The following is an 18,362-nucleotide window of genomic DNA, read 5'->3' as shown; positions in this document are numbered from 1 at the left end:
TTCTGCTTAACTTAGGACTAGATTGTGCTGTGTGAATTGTCCAAATATTTATTATTATTAATACTGTAATCGAGCTTATATAATTGTTATCGTCGATTCAAGTAAGATAATTAGGCTGTACATCATCAACTGAAATTATTATACAACTGACTTTTATCCAGGATTTTGTTCATGTAAACATATTATGTAGGTATATGCCTGAGTAGTAGCATCATTTGATGTGTTCATATCCATCAACTCCTAGTATCTTCTATTTTTAATTTTGTCATCATTACAACAGTACATTCTGGTATCACTTTTAATAAGTTGGTTTTTTGATAATGATACGTAAGCTGATTATTCCCTTGATACAAATTAGGAGACGTCGCCTATACAGAAGAATTTAGGTATCACAGTAGTCTGTGATGCCAATAAATAAGTAGATCACTATATACACGCTGTAGTATAATACAATATTAGGAAAGTTACAATATTAATACTTTTGTATTTCGTTTTAGTAATATTTTTATCCAAAGTCACATTTCCCAATAAATTAATGTTGCTATATTTATATATTGTGCAGGTGACCCTATCATAGTATCATACTAATATTATTAACGCGATCGTTTGCGAGGATTGATAAATGTACAATACTTACTTATTGCGTGAGAGATTAAAAAAATTCAAATATCAATTTGCCCGTTCTGGATGACTGGATTGATTGATATTTGAACATTGGATGGATTGGAATATAACTCGGTACATTCCTAAATCATTTAATTTATAGGATATTTTAATTTGACACTTCTAATAACTGTAGTATTTTACAATAAACACTACTAATTTTACTTTATTCTTTTAAGTATTAATTTTTTTACTATTCTACATAATTATAAGCATATATTTTGTATATTTGTACTTTTATGATTATGTTACCAATAGTGCGCTTTTCAAGAATGTTATGAAATTGAGAATTTCAAAATGCACTTACCTCGTTGCCCTCGGAATGTGTCGATAAGCCTATCTAGAGGGGTATGCGCGTAAGGGACGAAAGAGGGGGTTAGTTTTTACGATGGATACACAGTCTCCTTTCTGTTCGTGATGCGATAGGTAAATATCCATGTAGGTACGAACTGGGTACTTTTATTGAGAATGGTTTGATTTCGTCGTAGGCAGCGTGCAGCGCCTCGAGGTTTTAGTTTTTATGATTATATTATGTGAGTGGATTGAAGGGTTTCCGTAAATGGTTTATGAAGGTTTTTAGTTTATTAGGCTATGAAAATTTTGTTTTCACATAATAGGGTTTACTTCATAATATATATGGAGGTAGGAGTATGCAACAAACTTTATTAAGAAGAAAGGATCTTAAGAGCAAATCATCGGAATAATTTATAGCAAAGCTTATTCAATAACACGATCATGATAAAGCGACAACTTTATAATGTCTTCTACTTGTATAGATGTTATAGGATTGATATTAAAAATGTGTTTATTTGTTGCAATTTATAAACTTTAAAAGTATTTGACCAATTTAAAAAAATCTTACATTTATACAAAAGTTCATCAACAGAGAGTGATAAACAGGCTAAATTATATATATTTATACAGGTATACTACGTAAAAAAATAAAGTCTTATTAGTTATATAGTCGTTAAATAAAATATACAGTACTGTGATCACTACACAGAAGCAGACGTAGGTACGCATTAAAGGTAGCCTGACGGTCGTAAATCACGTCGCGACTTGAGCAAATTAACGCTTTCACGACAATTCGCTTTGTTGTATCATCACCGAGATCTAATGGAATTTCTAAATAGAAAATATATGTGTAAAATTAGGGGGAAATGAAATAAATTGTTGATTAAACCACAATGACGTAAATAAAAGTCTTGTCTAATTTATGGCAAAGTACGAATTATATAATTGAATGTGTAACATTTGAACAAGGTATCATAGAATAGAACAGTATAAAATAAAAATTGAAACTAATGTAAGTTACATTGAAGCATTTTTGAATAGTCATCACAATTTATTTAATCTACTGCTCATTTGAATAGCTGTCTTATCACAAGAAGAACGAGCAAGTGTTGCTCTTTTAAATAATTAGATGCCTTGGTGTATATTTCAGTGATGAAGGTATTTTCGAATGTACAGAAACATAGTGTAGGTAACTAATAGCAGTAACATAATATTACATACTAATAGATAGGTACAGGTAGGTATTTATATATATAAATTTCATGACACTCACCTTGCGGATACTATAGTAATCTAGTAAGTATTATACTAATGTAGTATTCAGTAATGTAGGACACTAATTCTAATAATATTGTATTCATAAACGGCGAAATTGAAATCTGTATTACATCGGTAGGTACGCAATATTTAAATGACCAGGCGATATAAAATAAACCTAAATAAAAAGTGTTAAAATTAATATTATCCATAAAATCCTTAAAATGTCCTAACAATATATTTAAAATTACCGCCCCTTCTACTTTATATGTTATGTGTCACTTTTATTTCCCATGATCATCCATATAACTTTATATCCCATAGATCCTACTTATTTTCCCATAGCCATAGGTAAGTTTTGGCTTAGCGGTCACCGTAGGACTGATATCGCGGATAAAACAACTGTCACGTGGCTCTTACAATGATATTTATGGCCCCAGATTCAATATGGTCTCTGCTATCAGAGTATTTCTTGGAAAATAATGAACAATCAATTGATGTGCATTTCTATATTATTTAATATAGTCTATAAATTATGCAGCAAGCATGGTTGAGTTAATTACAATTATCCTTAATGTTTAATTTTGAAAATTTTATTAGGATTACCAAAGAAAAGTAAACAGTATTTTGCTTTTTTGTCTTTTTTGAAAAACACGTCTTGATATTCTATATACTGATTTTGTTTTAAAAATACACTTACTACATTTTGACACGTGAATATATATAATTATATATCTATACCTATATAATAATGGGAGATAATACTTACTGTATACAATATCTATATCTGAAATAGTAAACTAAATATTCTGTATTGACATAATCTGCTCTCACATTATTTCAGTTCATAAACCTAAAATATAATAACAGGCTTGAAATATTGTGTACACAAATAAGCGTATTATTTTTCTTTCTGATGAATTGCCTACTACGTCACTCATTCATTTCGGCTCTAAAAATAAAGTCTGCCTGCACAAACGACAGTTACTGTTTTGAGTACATTGTACGCGGAGTGGTTTGACGTCCGCTAAACTCCTAACTCGCAATATTGTGACATAAGGTGTTTAACATAAATAATGCGGGAACAGATGTGTTGCGCCGCGGGCACTACAAATACGTTCGCGCCACACGTATCTCGTTCATTTTGGGATTTTATAGAGCTGTTGTTACCACAAACTGTTTTCTTATATTTCAGTTGAGTCAAAGTAAAAGTAAACTAGAAATAATAAAGTCTATCTACTGTTCTCATATACAATTAGGTAAACTAAACAATACCGTTGTTCACCATTGCAATATATATAGACAATTTCCTCTTCAAACTTTCGTATTATGAATAAAAATAAAATAATTATAGAATAGGTTTAATAGTTTTAGTGATGATCCTACATATGAATAAATAGATATCATTTGTAAATATGCATACAAGAAAAAATAACTAAAATTAAAAGTATTAAATAGGTAATGTGTATTTTTGTTCATTTAATATTTTACGGCTATTTTTAATATGAACAGATCATAAACTCAGGAGAATATTAAATAAAATTTGGATAGAAAACAACAGCTCAACGAAGGTAAAAGGAGTTATAACAACTCCGCTAATATCTGCAATTGTTGGCACAGCAATGTTCAGTATGGCTTTACCGATGCCTCAGGCTATGTAAAATATTTCTGCTAAAGCATTCATCGTGATCGTTTGCCTGATCGTACAGTCAACATTACGCACCAAATTTAACAACACACTAAGTGAACTCTAGTGTCATTGTTATAAGGGCTGAAATCAATAAAATAATGGCATATGTGTAATCTGATATGTCAATAATTGGCTTAACATAGTTTTCTCTAAATTTGTTTCATATTTAATATTATAGAAATAAAAATATATCATTGACACAGTATGGGAATTTTATATATAAAATTGGTAGTTCAAAAGATACACAAGAAAAATATATGAAAAAATTAATGACTTTGTAGAAGGGCGGAAGGTACAAATTTGTGAACACGAGAAACAAATGAATCGTTTAAAAGCTCTGAAGTGGAAACATCTGGAAGCAAAGTTGAGGTTAGCATACAGCGATTTTATTGAAGGTAACAAAAACTGTTTAGAATATTTGGTAAAATATTATTATTGTCACGTTTTAAAATCAAACGTTCTCCATTTTTTAATACGTACGTAATTATTCTAAGAAACATATTTGTTAAATTGGGTATCATCTAAGTAGAAATACTGGTAATATGACTCGTTTTAAAATAATTAACGCAAAAGTATGTCTAAAAACAAATTAGTATACTTTTATGGTTATATATGTATATACTATATAACTTGCGGACCCGAGAGAGGTTGAACTGCTCGCAAAAGCGAGGTCATCTACTAAGGCTATTGTATTTTCAAACCATCAATGCGATATACACACAAAAATTCGTTCAAATTCAAACAGTTCAGGAGAATTTGGTGATAAATAGATCTACAGATAAATTATTTATATTACGGTACATATGCATAGAGATATACAAGTGAATAAAAAATGTATGCACTTCAATCAGTACCGACACAGAGTTGTTAAGCAGAGAACAGTTCACGACCAGATTTATGTATCCGCATCATTTGCATCGCATTACTGTTCACACCCCCAACGATGTTTTATGTCTTCGCTAGGTGGTTGTGGCAGCTTTGTATATTTTACTTTTTTCAATCCTCTTTTATAAAATTTCACTTATATATGTACCTGTGGTATCATCTCATTTTGAGGCAAAAGCTAGACAGTCATTGTGATACAGTCTACGAGTATCTGCACATCAGACATCAATATTGTTTCTGACGTATGTATTCGTACTAATTCATACTTTTATACCTAGTATGATCAAAAAAATTTTTTGCAGACAGTACGTTAACATCACATTTAACTTGTATTGTTTCAGATTCTTCTTGAAATTCTTTCTAAAGTGCAATCAGAACTGTTTGAAGAATGCCGGTAATCCTCGGGACATGAGAAGGTTTCAAGTGAGTACCATACAAAAATAACAAGTCAGATTTCCTCCTTCATGGAAGATAATTACGAAACGATACGTGTACATAAATTTAAATTACAATTAAATATTTTCAGCTAGATAATAATTAATATATTTTTATCTTAAAAAAATAAAATATTGATTTATATAATTTTTTAGTCTATACTGGTATGGAAATAATAGAATGAAGTTTGTTCTAGTTGTTTTTTCATAGTAGCTATAAAATATTATTATAAAATATCCATGTAGATAAATATCACTAACTGAATAATTTATATAACTGCTATGCTTAAAGCAGAGCAGTAATCATTGCATAAGCAATGGACTACATTTATTTTTTGTAAAACATACTTGTGTGTACATGCAAATACACATATACATAACCGTGTGAATTACTCCAGTTGTGAATATATTTTTTAATGTTTCCAAGATTGTACAGAGATGCCTTAGTACCGTGTAGGTTCCGACTCGGTAATTACTCGCGCTGTCGACACATAAATGGTTCCTGTTTACCAGACGCGAGGAAAAATTGCCACGTATCTACACCGGTACGTCTATGCCGGCCTTGTTGTGCAGTCTAAGATATTTACTGAAGCGATTTTAATAATAATTTTACTTCAAATAAATATTAGGCGAATTTATCTCATTTATTGCCAATATCATACAAATATTAATAACTCTTTGTTGTGCAGAGAAAAAATATTTACAAAAAAAAGAATTTATTATAAAAAATGCTAAACATAAGGCGGCCTTTTCGCTTAAAGTAATCTCTTACAGGCAACCTCTTTTATTCTGTTTCAGTTTGAAAATTATATTAATAGAACTGCAGTCTATTATTAAAGATTAAAGTCATTATTATTAAGTCGTAGAAATATCAGTCATATTGAATAGCAGTATCATATAGAATGCCGGATTATTGTTTTATTTAATATCGTACCATATATAATAATAACATACTTTATGTGTTTTATACCAGATTATACAAACAGCCAAATGAAAAATATTTCTTTGCTACCTCTCTTGAATTACACCATACAGCTTCAGTATCGCCCTTAACTGAAGGAAGGGTTGCGTTCACGACTCTTGAATATTTCAAGCGCCTCCAATTTAGGGGAGGGATGAAATTAAATTTATTTATACAAGTTTATTTATTTACATGTAGACGATTTATAGACTCCACTATAACTGTTTTAATTGTTTTTTTTTATATGTGTAGATTGGAAAAGTAATTTAAACTATTAATAAAAAAAAGTTTTTCACTATATTTAATGTAATGGCAAATAGTTGATATATTTATATATTTCTCTCTGAATATAGGTGTTATATCATAAAATATTAATTGTTACAGTACCGTCAGATTTGTGTCAGCCCTAATACAACTAACCGTAAAGGTGCATTCACAGTCTACTTATGAGTACAAATTTGCTTCCACGACTAAGACATATTTGTCTTACGTGTCCTCCTACGAACTTTAATCAAATATAGAACTTTATAATATACACATAGCGCTCATTTCTGTATGCAGTAGTTACCTGTACTAGCAATGTCTTCTTGTGTGCGTAGTTATGTCTATATTTGGGCTTTCTGTGTGTCATTGAATAATTCAGTGGTCGTTCCCCAACGTTTCAAGGGTAAGAATATATGGGTGCAATATATAACTATGTACATATTTATAGATGGTGGCACGAATCGAAATAATGCAGTCTCTTTATCGTATGTGAATATTGTATTTCGTGCGGCGGTCTGCATTGTAGACACCTTTTATTGAATATAACAATGTTTCTTTAGAAGTAAATGCTCAAAGCATTGAAGTGCTTTTGAAGATTGTACAATATATATGTTTATAAAACTACTCAGAGTAGATAAAAAAATGCGAATTTAATTATAAAAGACTCAGTAGCATTACCATAGTCGCTATCGACTTAACTTTGACGTCAAATCGTTTAAGCAAAGGTAAAAAAATGAAAATAGTCCTTACTGTGTTTTATTGTATTCATAAAACGTATAATTTAAAAAAGAGATATTTACTATAATTTTACTAGAAAACAATATTACCTGATCTACATTCATTAATAAGGCTTTGTATTTTGTAGCACCGGATCTCATCATGTATATTCATCATCATCATACATTTTATAACTATACATAAAGTCACTTGCTTATTACTGTGTCATCTAGTAATTCTTGCTTGCTTGCACGCTGCGAGAGTTAGAAATGATAGTGAAAGTATTGAATATAGGCGCACTTTGGTCCTCAGAAATGATTGTAGGTATACCATTTTATAATGATGCATTTCTATTGTTATAGATGCTTACTTTCCATCAGGTCGACGATAAATTTTTTGATGATTGGAATCAACTCGTAATGAAAAATGCTTGATTAAGAAGTTTTGAGAAGAAACTTCCTTAGATAGTTATTTTAATTTTTGCATATATCGAATTAGTAAGTTTATTAAAAATAAATAGTATATATATATATATTATAAAGGAAAAAATATATTTAAAATTGTCCATAAAATAATTGGAATAAACCAAACAAAAAAAATTAAGTGTGGGTAAGGTGATACAAAAATCTCCCACAAATCGGTTAAACTGTTTTTGAGATTAAGGTTTACAACTGCATAGACACATGAACAAACAGAAAAATCTAACAATTACTGTTAATAAATAATAATAGTTATTCTCATATATCTCTCTGGTACAGATAGCCAGCTACATTTTTGTTATATGTATAAATTAAAATGAGTACAACGATAATCATGCAAACTGCATATTTTGGTGTATACAAAAAATTCAATGATTATTTGAGTCTTTAAAATAAACTAGGTATACTGATACAAACAAAAAATAAACTCTATTTCTGGTATCACAGATATATCTGTACAAAAAACCGTATCGATTGAAAAGCTGTCTATCAAACGGCCACCCACGATACACACATATATGCACACAATGCACTTCCTTGCATACCTACCGGGAGCGGCGTCCATTTCGTCGAGTCCCGAGACGGTGGCTCCTCCCCAGGGACTCTCCCTTTCTGTACGTTTGTTGGTGTGCGTTGGCATTCCAAATGTTTGTGACTTTGTGTGAAATATCGCTGCGGGCGGCTGTATCTCTGTAGATTTTATTTTTAGTGACTGTACTCCGGTCCCTTTCCCCATGATCTTGAACTTCTTGTGTCGTGGAATTACTGCTAATATAAAAATAGTTCCTATCTATAAGATAATAAACAAGAATATAGATTAGTGTATAAAAATACTATTTGTAGTTATTTAATTATAATCTTCGCACCTCTATTCTCGGTGAGATGATATAGCTCTGACTACTGTATTATTTCGATAATACACCTCATCACGAGGCCTACATAAATGTAATGACGAAAACACATCGCATGACATGATGGGGCACCATTGGAGGATGAGCTTGAAGTCAGTTCTGTCAATTGATCAGGAATTAATCATTATAATTTCTAGGGAGCACCGCGGAGGTCATTCTGACATGATGATACATTGCAAGAAATAAGAATACTAGTCCCAAATCCCCTGCATCCCCATCAGATACATTGTTACGTCATATCGTGATAAACGCAATATTTGCCATTCTATAAGTCGCTCGGTATATTAACTTCTTACTTGGTAGGAGCGAGATTACCTTGTTTCGTTATTGGTGATTCCATAACCGTAGAGTCAGTTATAAATGTAAATCGACTCGCAAAGTTTATTTTGTACATGCTAGATGCGACCTTTCAGTTATAAATTGGGGTACAACTACTAGTACAAGATGGCTTACAGCATAACGATAATATGCTTATGAATAAAAACTATTATTGTTGCAGGTGGTAATATCAACGCAAGTGATGGTGGACGGGCCTCTGTTAGCGATATCAGATAATATGTTCGTTCACAACAACAGCAAACACGGCCGAAGAGCGAAGCGGCTAGACCCAACTGAAGGTATTGACGCCGCGCCAGAACCTACTTGTACGTTTTTGTTTTATTTTTCTTTTATTTTCTTAAATCCAGTTTTGAATTTATATATATTTTTTTATTTACATTAACATGCCAGTGCCAAGTTAATTTAATATTAAAGGCAACTGTTATTATTTATCTTAATTATTAAATTTATCCCTAGGTAATAAAGGACAAGTGTATAGGACATGTTGATATGCCGGTTAGGGTTTAAAAGAAATCAATGATTGAATGGTTTTATGCAAAGAAAGAATGATCATCCCATTCGGCTCTATAAATCATATTGTTAATATATACCTTATTGTCAATTATACTATATACATATAGATACTTACACGTATTTTATCATAGTAAATACATACCAAAACACATGTTATGAACAAGTAGGCTGTACGTTAGTCAATCGACGACAAATGCGCAAAGTCATAATGTACCATTTGAAGACGTCGTTTGTATGCAAGGAATCACTGTAGACATTTCACAAAGAACTTCTGACGAGGGGAGGGATGTGGGGGGTGTTGAAGCGAGCATGAAACGAGTAGGGATAATTTAGTGAGGAATTATGCCTTTTGTAAAAGTTAGAAGCCGTATTTTGAGGTTGCTTTAGTATTAAACCATTATGTTGCCTTCAAGAATTCTTCTATGTTATGAAGAAGTTTAATAATGTCAAAATTTATTTATACGTAAAAATCTAATTTAAAATTTACTATCTGAAAAATATTTTTATAATTGAATGGTTGATGTCGTTAACATACCTATTTAATAGTCTGTAGACTCACAATCTTCTAGTTTAAAGTCACTCGGTAATATGTTGACAAGCTGCTACTTTTACTATTGTAGCAACGGTGTACGAATAATTAACATTGTGGTGCAATGTTTATCCCTAAGGTTACACTTAACATGGTGATTCAATTGCAGAAATTTATTATAATATAAAAAATATATGGCTAATAAATTGAGAGATTATATCAAGTGTCTTCTTCCTCTTACATTACTTACAATTGGAGAATTGTTATTATTAAAATTGTCATTAGTACATTTTTAATTTATGATAAAAAATTGCATAGATACTATAGCATCATATCCCACAAAATAGTATTCATCAAGCGCTCATGTTTTATTTATAAATAGTTTTATCAAATTAATTTTGGTCTGTAATAACATAGAGAATATTAAATGAAAACTCCCCTCCACATTATGAGAGCGTCAAAAGTTTTGAGGCGGCTAGACGGCGTGAAACCGACTCGAAGGGATTACACCGTGCGAATGAGAAAATTTGCACAGGTATCATTGGTAATTCGGTTTTACCATGGTATTATTCTCCGTCCAATGTTTTGTCTTTTTCTCTACACAAAAATGTTAGAGAAATCTTGTTAATATAATATAGGACTATATGTTTATATATCAGCGAATCTTATGAAGGTAGCGGGTTTGATATCGCGCAATACAAATGTTTGTATTGAGTGTTATATCATGTTTATTAATTTTATATAGATAGATATAACATGAATGTATAAACCTTATATTTGAAGTGTAGACAAGTCATATTTTAATTTTATTTATTACTATATTTATCTCAAATGATAGTAAATATTTAATTATTTACTAAATTGACTATCAACACAGAAGTTCTGGTTTCAATTTAAATGATAAAAAAGTATTTTTGCGTTCGATATCCTCATGATCTTAAGGCTCATAAATGAATTACATATTTCTCTATTTACACGATATTTTAAACAAAATATCGTGTATATATTTAATTACATATATATATACATACATATATATATATATATATAATTTACGTACATGTATTTACTTATCATGTTCATAATATTAGGAAGCCAATAGCAATTTTCATACTTTCAGCAGTGGTAGGAATCTAATAATAATAAAAAAAATATAAATCAAAATAAGTCGGTGTACTGAAAGAGAAGAGAAGAAAAATTAATATTATATCAGACAAATTAAAAACGAACCTCGAACGTAATCTGCTTTAGTCCCCTTAAATTCACTTTCTTCCCGTCTTTATTACCGCGCCGTTTTGTTCCCAAGATTTCAGATTCCCCCTGTTGTCTTCCGACGCGTGTCCCCCACAGCCTTGCATCGCCCAGTTCTACGACAATGTCATAACAACCGTAAAACTCCATCGCTATCTCCAACTTTATCGCTTTACATTAAAATTCAATTTCAATTATCATAACTGATGTGTTACTCTCTGTATGACTGTGGACACGACACTTTTACAGTGTGCAATTGTCCTTTTTCTGAAGCAGTCAAAGATAAACGTTCAAGTAGGACAGAATGAGTTTTAGTTGTTTGGCGTTTATTCAACTTTTAAGTTGTTGAGCCTTTACTTTTACGGGAAGAGGGACTCCTTGCTACGACGCCATTTATAGCTGCCTGATATTTATATGTTTTTGCTGTCTCACTATTTTTATAATTCATACCTTGGATATATGCGTACTTCTTTACCTTCATTATAACCCAATATTATTAAAAAAAAACTTATACGTAGTTAACATTAGTGTATTGATACGTGTAGGTAGAAATAATAAATATTATAATTTCTATTTCGTCTTTACTCGTTTATTTTAATATTCCACCGTTTTATAGAACTTTTGACTACAGTAAAGTATAACTATATATAAATTCACTCTTTCAATAGTACTATTTCAATTTATCAGCGGGTTTGTACCCACCCTTGCCGGTAGCAACGCCGTGCATCAAAGCGATATCACCGAGCGAAGGATGGACTTCAGGGGGATCGACAGTGATCATAGTTGGAGATAACTTCTTCGATGGACTCCAAGTCGTGTTCGGAACGATGCTGGTTTGGAGTGAGGTAAGATTTTTATTATAAATATCTATTTGGTAGTTCAAAAAAGTTCGCGAAGAAAGCACGTTCCGTAATATGAATGTTCGGGGAAGTAAAGTTATGTCACAATACACACATACAAATAAGTAAATTTTGCGCTGTAGATAATCGCTCCATAAGGAATAAAAATTCGACTTCATAGTTCGTACATATTGTTCACATATATCACATAGTTTATATGTATCGTTACTTTTTACTTTTACTTTTTTAAAGGGCTTAATGACTCTTATATAACTAGCTCGTTATATATACATTAAGGACATATTTACATATCTTGTATTATTGTCAACAGCTAATAACATCACACGCAATAAGGGTACAAACACCACCAAGGCATATACCTGGGGTCGTCGAGGTAACGCTTTCTTACAAGAGTAAACAGTTCTGCAAGGGAGCTCCAGGAAGATTCGTCTATGTTTGTGAGTAGTACCTTCTTAAATCCTTACTAATATTATGAATTTCGCATTCACTAACTTTGTCTGTCTGTCTGTCTCGGTTTCGGCGCCAAAACTACTGAACCAATTTAAATGAAATTTGGTACACATATAGTTTAGACCCTGAGGAAAAGGACATAGGCTACTTTTTCAAGAGGAGATAAAAGTTATTATGGAAATATCATAATTTTTAAAGCTATAAGCTTGAAACTTATTTTTTAGGCTAATTAAACTGATTAAGCATAAATATATATGACATTCAAAGTTTGTAAAAACATGTTACGCTTAACATTTAACACGGTCATCATAACACGCGTACAAAGTCGCGGGTACAGATAATTTACCTAATATATATGTACTTATATCCGTGGTCCCAATTTGTGCTCTGATGTTCTCTTCAATAGAGTATAAATTGGGGCCAATGAATGACACAAAGAATGATATATATCGTTACGAATTGATCCAGCCATTTCAGAGGATATCCGGAACAAACAGACAGACAGACAAAAATTGTAAAAAATGTTATCTATCGTATTTATATTCATATGCATGTAGTAAAAAACGGTTATTTCAATATTCCAAAGATACATTCCAATTTTATTTGTATGTATACATATATACTTAGTAATTAATTATAAGTATAAATTATATACTTAGTAGTTATTATATACGTGCTCTATTAGTACCAATTTTTAAACAGTATGCCATCGTAACTCTCTCTTTGTACAAACCTATAAAGATTTACAAAAACTGAACTTACCTAACTGACATGTTAATGTCACTTAAGTAAAATTATACTAAGTAGTTGCGAATATTCATCGCGTATGACATTGAGAGTATGCCTAACAGTATTGAATCTAGATTTGACTATTTTCCAATACTGAATGACTTAAAAATATGTATTGTAAAATGTTAAATATTATTCATAACACATAAAACATACCTATCTAAATGTAGCTAAGTAGCGATAAAGAGAAATCAGTTACATAATGACAAGAGGAAAATTCCATCAAAAAATGTTTATTGTTTAGAAGAATCTCATTATGTTTCAAGATACTTTTTTCCTCAAATAAGCCGTAATTTGGGAACTCAGATACGCAATCTCTTGTACGATCCATCAATTAGGGTTTCATTTGTTAGTGAAGCAACTAATGATTGATTTTGTTTTTCTTGTTTCGCATAGCAGCTCTCAACGAGCCGACCATAGACTATGGATTCCAAAGGCTACAAAAGCTCATACCGAGACATCCTGGTGATCCTGAGAAGTTACCAAAGGTAAACAAATTAATTATATTTTAAAATTATTTTTATACTATAAAATTATTGGCAAAATAACTATCGAACGAAAAAAATAGTTATGGTAATGGAAAATAATAATTAACATCATGCTATTAGGAAATATTGTATTGTTACCTCACTTTACATTTATGTTGCAATTGAATCAATTTTTAAGCTTCTTGCTGCCAGTGATTCTACTGGAATTGTCAATGATGTTGTTCGCGTTTATAGGTGATAATTAATAGTTCCATCACATGGATCTTGTTAGAAATAATATAATAAATAGAACAGTTTGGCTTCACAGTAGGCATAACCTTAAGATTTAGCAATGTACGGGATCTGATATATATTGAAATAAGACATTTTCAGTAATGAATGATGTACACGCCTGCGCTAACGGTATATACTGGCGGAGTACCAGTGGAGCATGATAAGATGAGCATGAGGGCAGATAGCACATCGTGGCAAATTCACCAGGTATTTAACATGATGGTATTCAGGGTGACCTCGCGTGGGGGTCAACCTGACATGGTGTATTGCTAGCAATGTGATTAGAAGCCCACATGAGTAACATTCCCTTCCCTCGTAATAATAAGACATTTATCCGACAGGAAATCATTCTAAAAAGGGCAGCTGACCTCGCAGAAGCCCTATATTCTATGCCTCGTAACAACCAGCTTGGGCTTGGCGCACCGAGGTCACCACCGGCGAGCATGCCGTTTAATTCATACACAGGCCAGTTAGCTGTCAGTGTTCAGGACACCGCAGCGTCGCAGTGGACTGAAGGTGGGTCCGATATAGTATACATGTATAACGCAAGTGCGCTATTATTGCTATAGTACATAATTAATTATAAAACTATAATTTTGGATTATGCTTTAGAAAGTAGTCAATTTAAAAATGAACATTTTCGTTTCATATGTAGTTTATAGGTATTTAACAAGTTAGACTCGTCGAAACTGAACTTTAGGTTCTACGATTAAGAAAAGTTAAAAATGTATTTCAAAATATATATGGAATAACTTTCCTAAATGCTAATACAATACATAGGTACAGATAATGTTTGCTTATTTGTAGTTATTTCTGTATTTTTATTCTAACCTTATAAAATTTACTAACATTATACAATTGTTATATATTAATAAGTATGTAATTTTATTATATAAATGTAATGAGTCATATATATCTTAATGCGTTATTAAAATTTATCTTTTATATATTGTTTACGAAAGAAACTAATTAAAAACTACTGTACATTTTAGATTCTCCATATACCTAATGTAGTTAAATATTACATGAATGCTATCGATTATCGAATCTTAACGATAATTTGTTGTTGACCCCAGGCTTTTTCTTTTAGAGGAGTACGCGCGTAGTGGAGGCTCGGTATCGCCGCGGTATTGTTCCGCGGCGTCCACACCGCACGCCGCGCCCGCGACCTACCCACACCCACAGCACTACCCTGCGCCGCCCACCTCACTATTCAACACTACGTCGCGTAAGTGTCGTGTTATCTACTCCTATAGTATCACAGAGCGTTACTTGTTACAGAGTGTAAGCTTACCATCAGTGCTCATTCTGGAATGTTCTAATTGTGTATGAATGAATGAATGTTATGATCGATGCTGTATCTTCAAGTATTTGGTACACGACTGAAGATCTCAATAGTTTCTAAATAATTGTACCCCGCAATGACTACCACGTGTCCATGTAAAAAATATCTTATATTAATCTAAAATCTAATTGAATTCGAATCTAGTCGTTTGCGTGCGAGAATAGCAAACATTTATCCTGACAATTTTTTGCACGTATAATATTAGGATTGTAATATCTTTTATTATTTTGTTGGCTAATATGACTTTCCAAATTGAGTCAGTGCTCAATCCTTCGATCTGTATATACGTTGTTTTCTATAGAAGAACCAAGAAAGTAAGAAGACGGCATATTGTTTCTTGAGCAGTGAGCAGTATATCTCAAAGAATAAGATAAATGACAACACTAAATCCTATATGTATTGCATGCAGGAGCAACTATGTATGCTATATATACCTTTATTATTCTTATATTAATATATATCTATAGGACTTAGAAGTAAAATCTACAAAATATATTTATGAAAGTGTTTCTCTAATAAAACAGTTTCTCTTTTACACTTTTATACTTAAACTGTTAAAGCAAAAATGTTCAAGATAAAATGATGTTAAAACTGCACAAATATGATTTGAGTTCACATTTTCCACGCTTTCAATGCACGCTCACTATTCGTATACGTCGCTTTATGTTAACCCGTGTTTTCTCTATTCCGTCCAGTGTCTCTTGGCCCGTATCATCCAGCCAACATGAATAGAAATTTGTCATCTGACCATCACTATAACGCGTATAATACGGAAGATAGCGGACATTACAGTGAAAGAAATGTGAATTCTAAGAGCATGGCCGACTGTCCGGCAAATACTCATACAAAATGCACTGGCAGCGATATGAAAGGGCCACAGAGTAAAGAAAGTAAACTGAGAAGCGCTTTTGCTGTAGTGAGACACAGTCCGCCAAGGGTTGCTAATGTTCAACACCATCCGAATTGGCAACATCTCACCGTTCAGTGTTAGTAGCTTTTTATTTTTGTTTATTTTTTTATGTGCTTTGTGTGCTTGCATTCATTACACTTACATCACACCACTCTTACCTTACACTTAATATTCATTTACTTTTATTTCATATTGATTGCGTATTAACGTACTCTATATAGAATTATAAATCATGTTATAGTGAACATTAATTTAAGATACTTAAAATTGATATTTATGTATGTATTGTATATATTTCAAAAAGAAGGAAATAAAAGATCTTAAGTGCAGTCGTCTCTAAATTAGATTTTCTAAAATTATATTAACATAATTATCGAGTTTATTGAATGTATGGTTTTCTCAAGTTGTAATATACATACCCCTGCAATTGACTGTCTCTGATAATTTATTTCCAAGGTTATTATTATTTGATAAAAACTGACGAAAGTGTTTAATGTGTTGGAGACAGAAATAAAATGTTCCGTTTTTGTCTACAGGAATGAGCGGGCTTGTTTCATCGCCGTTCAGCGTGAATCCATTCTCTCTGCCAACATGCAGCGCCCAACAGTATGCCCAAACAGCCCCTCTAGCTTCCAAGTAGCCCTCGTTTTACTACACCACGACCGCATTAAATGTTACTGGTTAGTTTTTAACCAATACCCATAAACACCTATATTGCTCATATTCAATTATATGTAATACTGCTGTCCAAAATATTCACATAATTTGTTAGTTAATTCAATATATAATATGAGAACCGAATATATTGAGAAGTTACAATATATTTTTGTGAAGATGTAAGGAAAAAAAATTGCGGCGTGTGTAGCTAAATGTAAATAACACTTATTGTAATTTAAATGTAAATAAAAATAATTATTATAATATTCATAGATCGATTGCTAGATTGGAATTAGTGTAGATTTTTATAAATATTAATGCCCAATAAAATGTATTTATTATTGTCCCACTGAGACTATAAAAAATGTTCAGGGCGACAAAAATACATCAAATCTCTGTATAAAGTTATATATTATCTTATTGTATCTTCCTTTTGCAATTTGTGTGTTTTGTAATTTTTGTTTTTGTACAATCTGTGATATATTTATTATAAGTACCTACTGTTGTAAATTTTAATCTAATGTATAATATGAATTTTTCGGATCTTGAACTTGACTAGAGTTAAGATGACTTGTTTCATTCACGGCTTGTTTTCTCGAATTACAACGGAAAATATGAAATGATCATATCTCGAAACAAAACATATCTATATAAATTAAATAGAAAACTATGGGAATATTATATAAGGATACAACGAAAAAATAAATCTCACTTCGAAATGAAGGTAGATGTATACGAAATAAAAAAATAAATTTTCTCCCAAGAACACTTTAGTTGGATTTTCACAGAATCCGTTTTCGAGGTGAATCTCACTGAATATGAAATATGTAGTCACGTATATTGTTTAACACAGTTATTGTATATCAAATAAGATATGTACATTGTAATCATTCATGAAACAAACTATCACGAAGTACGAAATTAAATAACGTAAATAATTAATTACAGAGCGGTTTTATTTCTTCTATGTATATTTAACTTTGTTAAACCACTTCCCTTCATTTTTTTTTGTTTTGTTTATCCATATAGGAAAGGCAAAGAGTCTAAGCCCATACAGCCGGTGTAGTCTTTGGTAACAAACCATTTCTCTTCAACAAAAACGTCATTTACTAAAGTGACGTTTGCTGTCAAAATACGTTACAGCAACGTTTATTATGCTATTACTATTAATATACAAAAATCGTTTCATATTTGTAGTTATAATAAAACCAAATTATTTTGGATAAAACGGATGCGATATAACGGGATCAGACGGGGTCCGTTATTTATAATTTTAGAATGAGAACATGTTCCATGTTGTAATTAAAATTAGTTTAATTTTTTTTATTTATTATGTTGAAAAGTAACATTATTTGGTAGTTATTGGGTTTTAAAGAAATATTTAAAAAATGTTGTTATATAAT

The 18,362-nt window shown here is 31.4% G+C and overlaps 1 protein-coding gene across 6 annotated transcripts in view; it reads left to right on the top strand.

Moving 5' to 3' along the window:
- Window positions 1-17,862, top strand: part of LOC131844970 (transcription factor collier) — a 66,310-nt gene extending 48,448 nt beyond the window's left edge. Inside the window, exons 8-16 of one of the 6 annotated variants that reach the window (XM_059193968.1) lie at window positions 5,131-5,212; window positions 9,055-9,199; window positions 11,875-12,032; window positions 12,358-12,484; window positions 13,683-13,774; window positions 14,389-14,563; window positions 15,138-15,275; window positions 16,088-16,378; window positions 16,839-16,901. In XM_059193968.1, the coding sequence (XP_059049951.1) occupies window positions 5,131-5,212; window positions 9,055-9,199; window positions 11,875-12,032; window positions 12,358-12,484; window positions 13,683-13,774; window positions 14,389-14,563; window positions 15,138-15,275; window positions 16,088-16,378; window positions 16,839-16,840 (1,210 nt within the window). In that variant the 3' untranslated portion in view covers window positions 16,841-16,901. Of the gene's footprint in view, window positions 1-5,130; window positions 5,213-9,054; window positions 9,200-11,874; window positions 12,033-12,357; window positions 12,485-13,682; window positions 13,775-14,388; window positions 14,564-15,123; window positions 15,276-16,087; window positions 16,379-16,838 lie in introns of those variants that run through there. The other 5 variants (XM_059193972.1, XM_059193971.1, XM_059193970.1 and 2 more) reach the window with 5 other exon arrangements.
- The last annotated feature ends 500 nt before the right edge of the window (window positions 17,863-18,362 follow it).

The sequence above is a fragment of the Achroia grisella genome, unplaced genomic scaffold (genome assembly GCF_030625045.1).
Source record: "Achroia grisella isolate CSIRO2021 unplaced genomic scaffold, CSIRO_AGI_Agris_v1 utg445, whole genome shotgun sequence".
In the NCBI taxonomy this organism is placed as follows: Eukaryota; Metazoa; Arthropoda; class Insecta; order Lepidoptera; family Pyralidae; genus Achroia; species Achroia grisella.
This window is presented reverse-complemented; position numbering and strand designations above follow the sequence as displayed.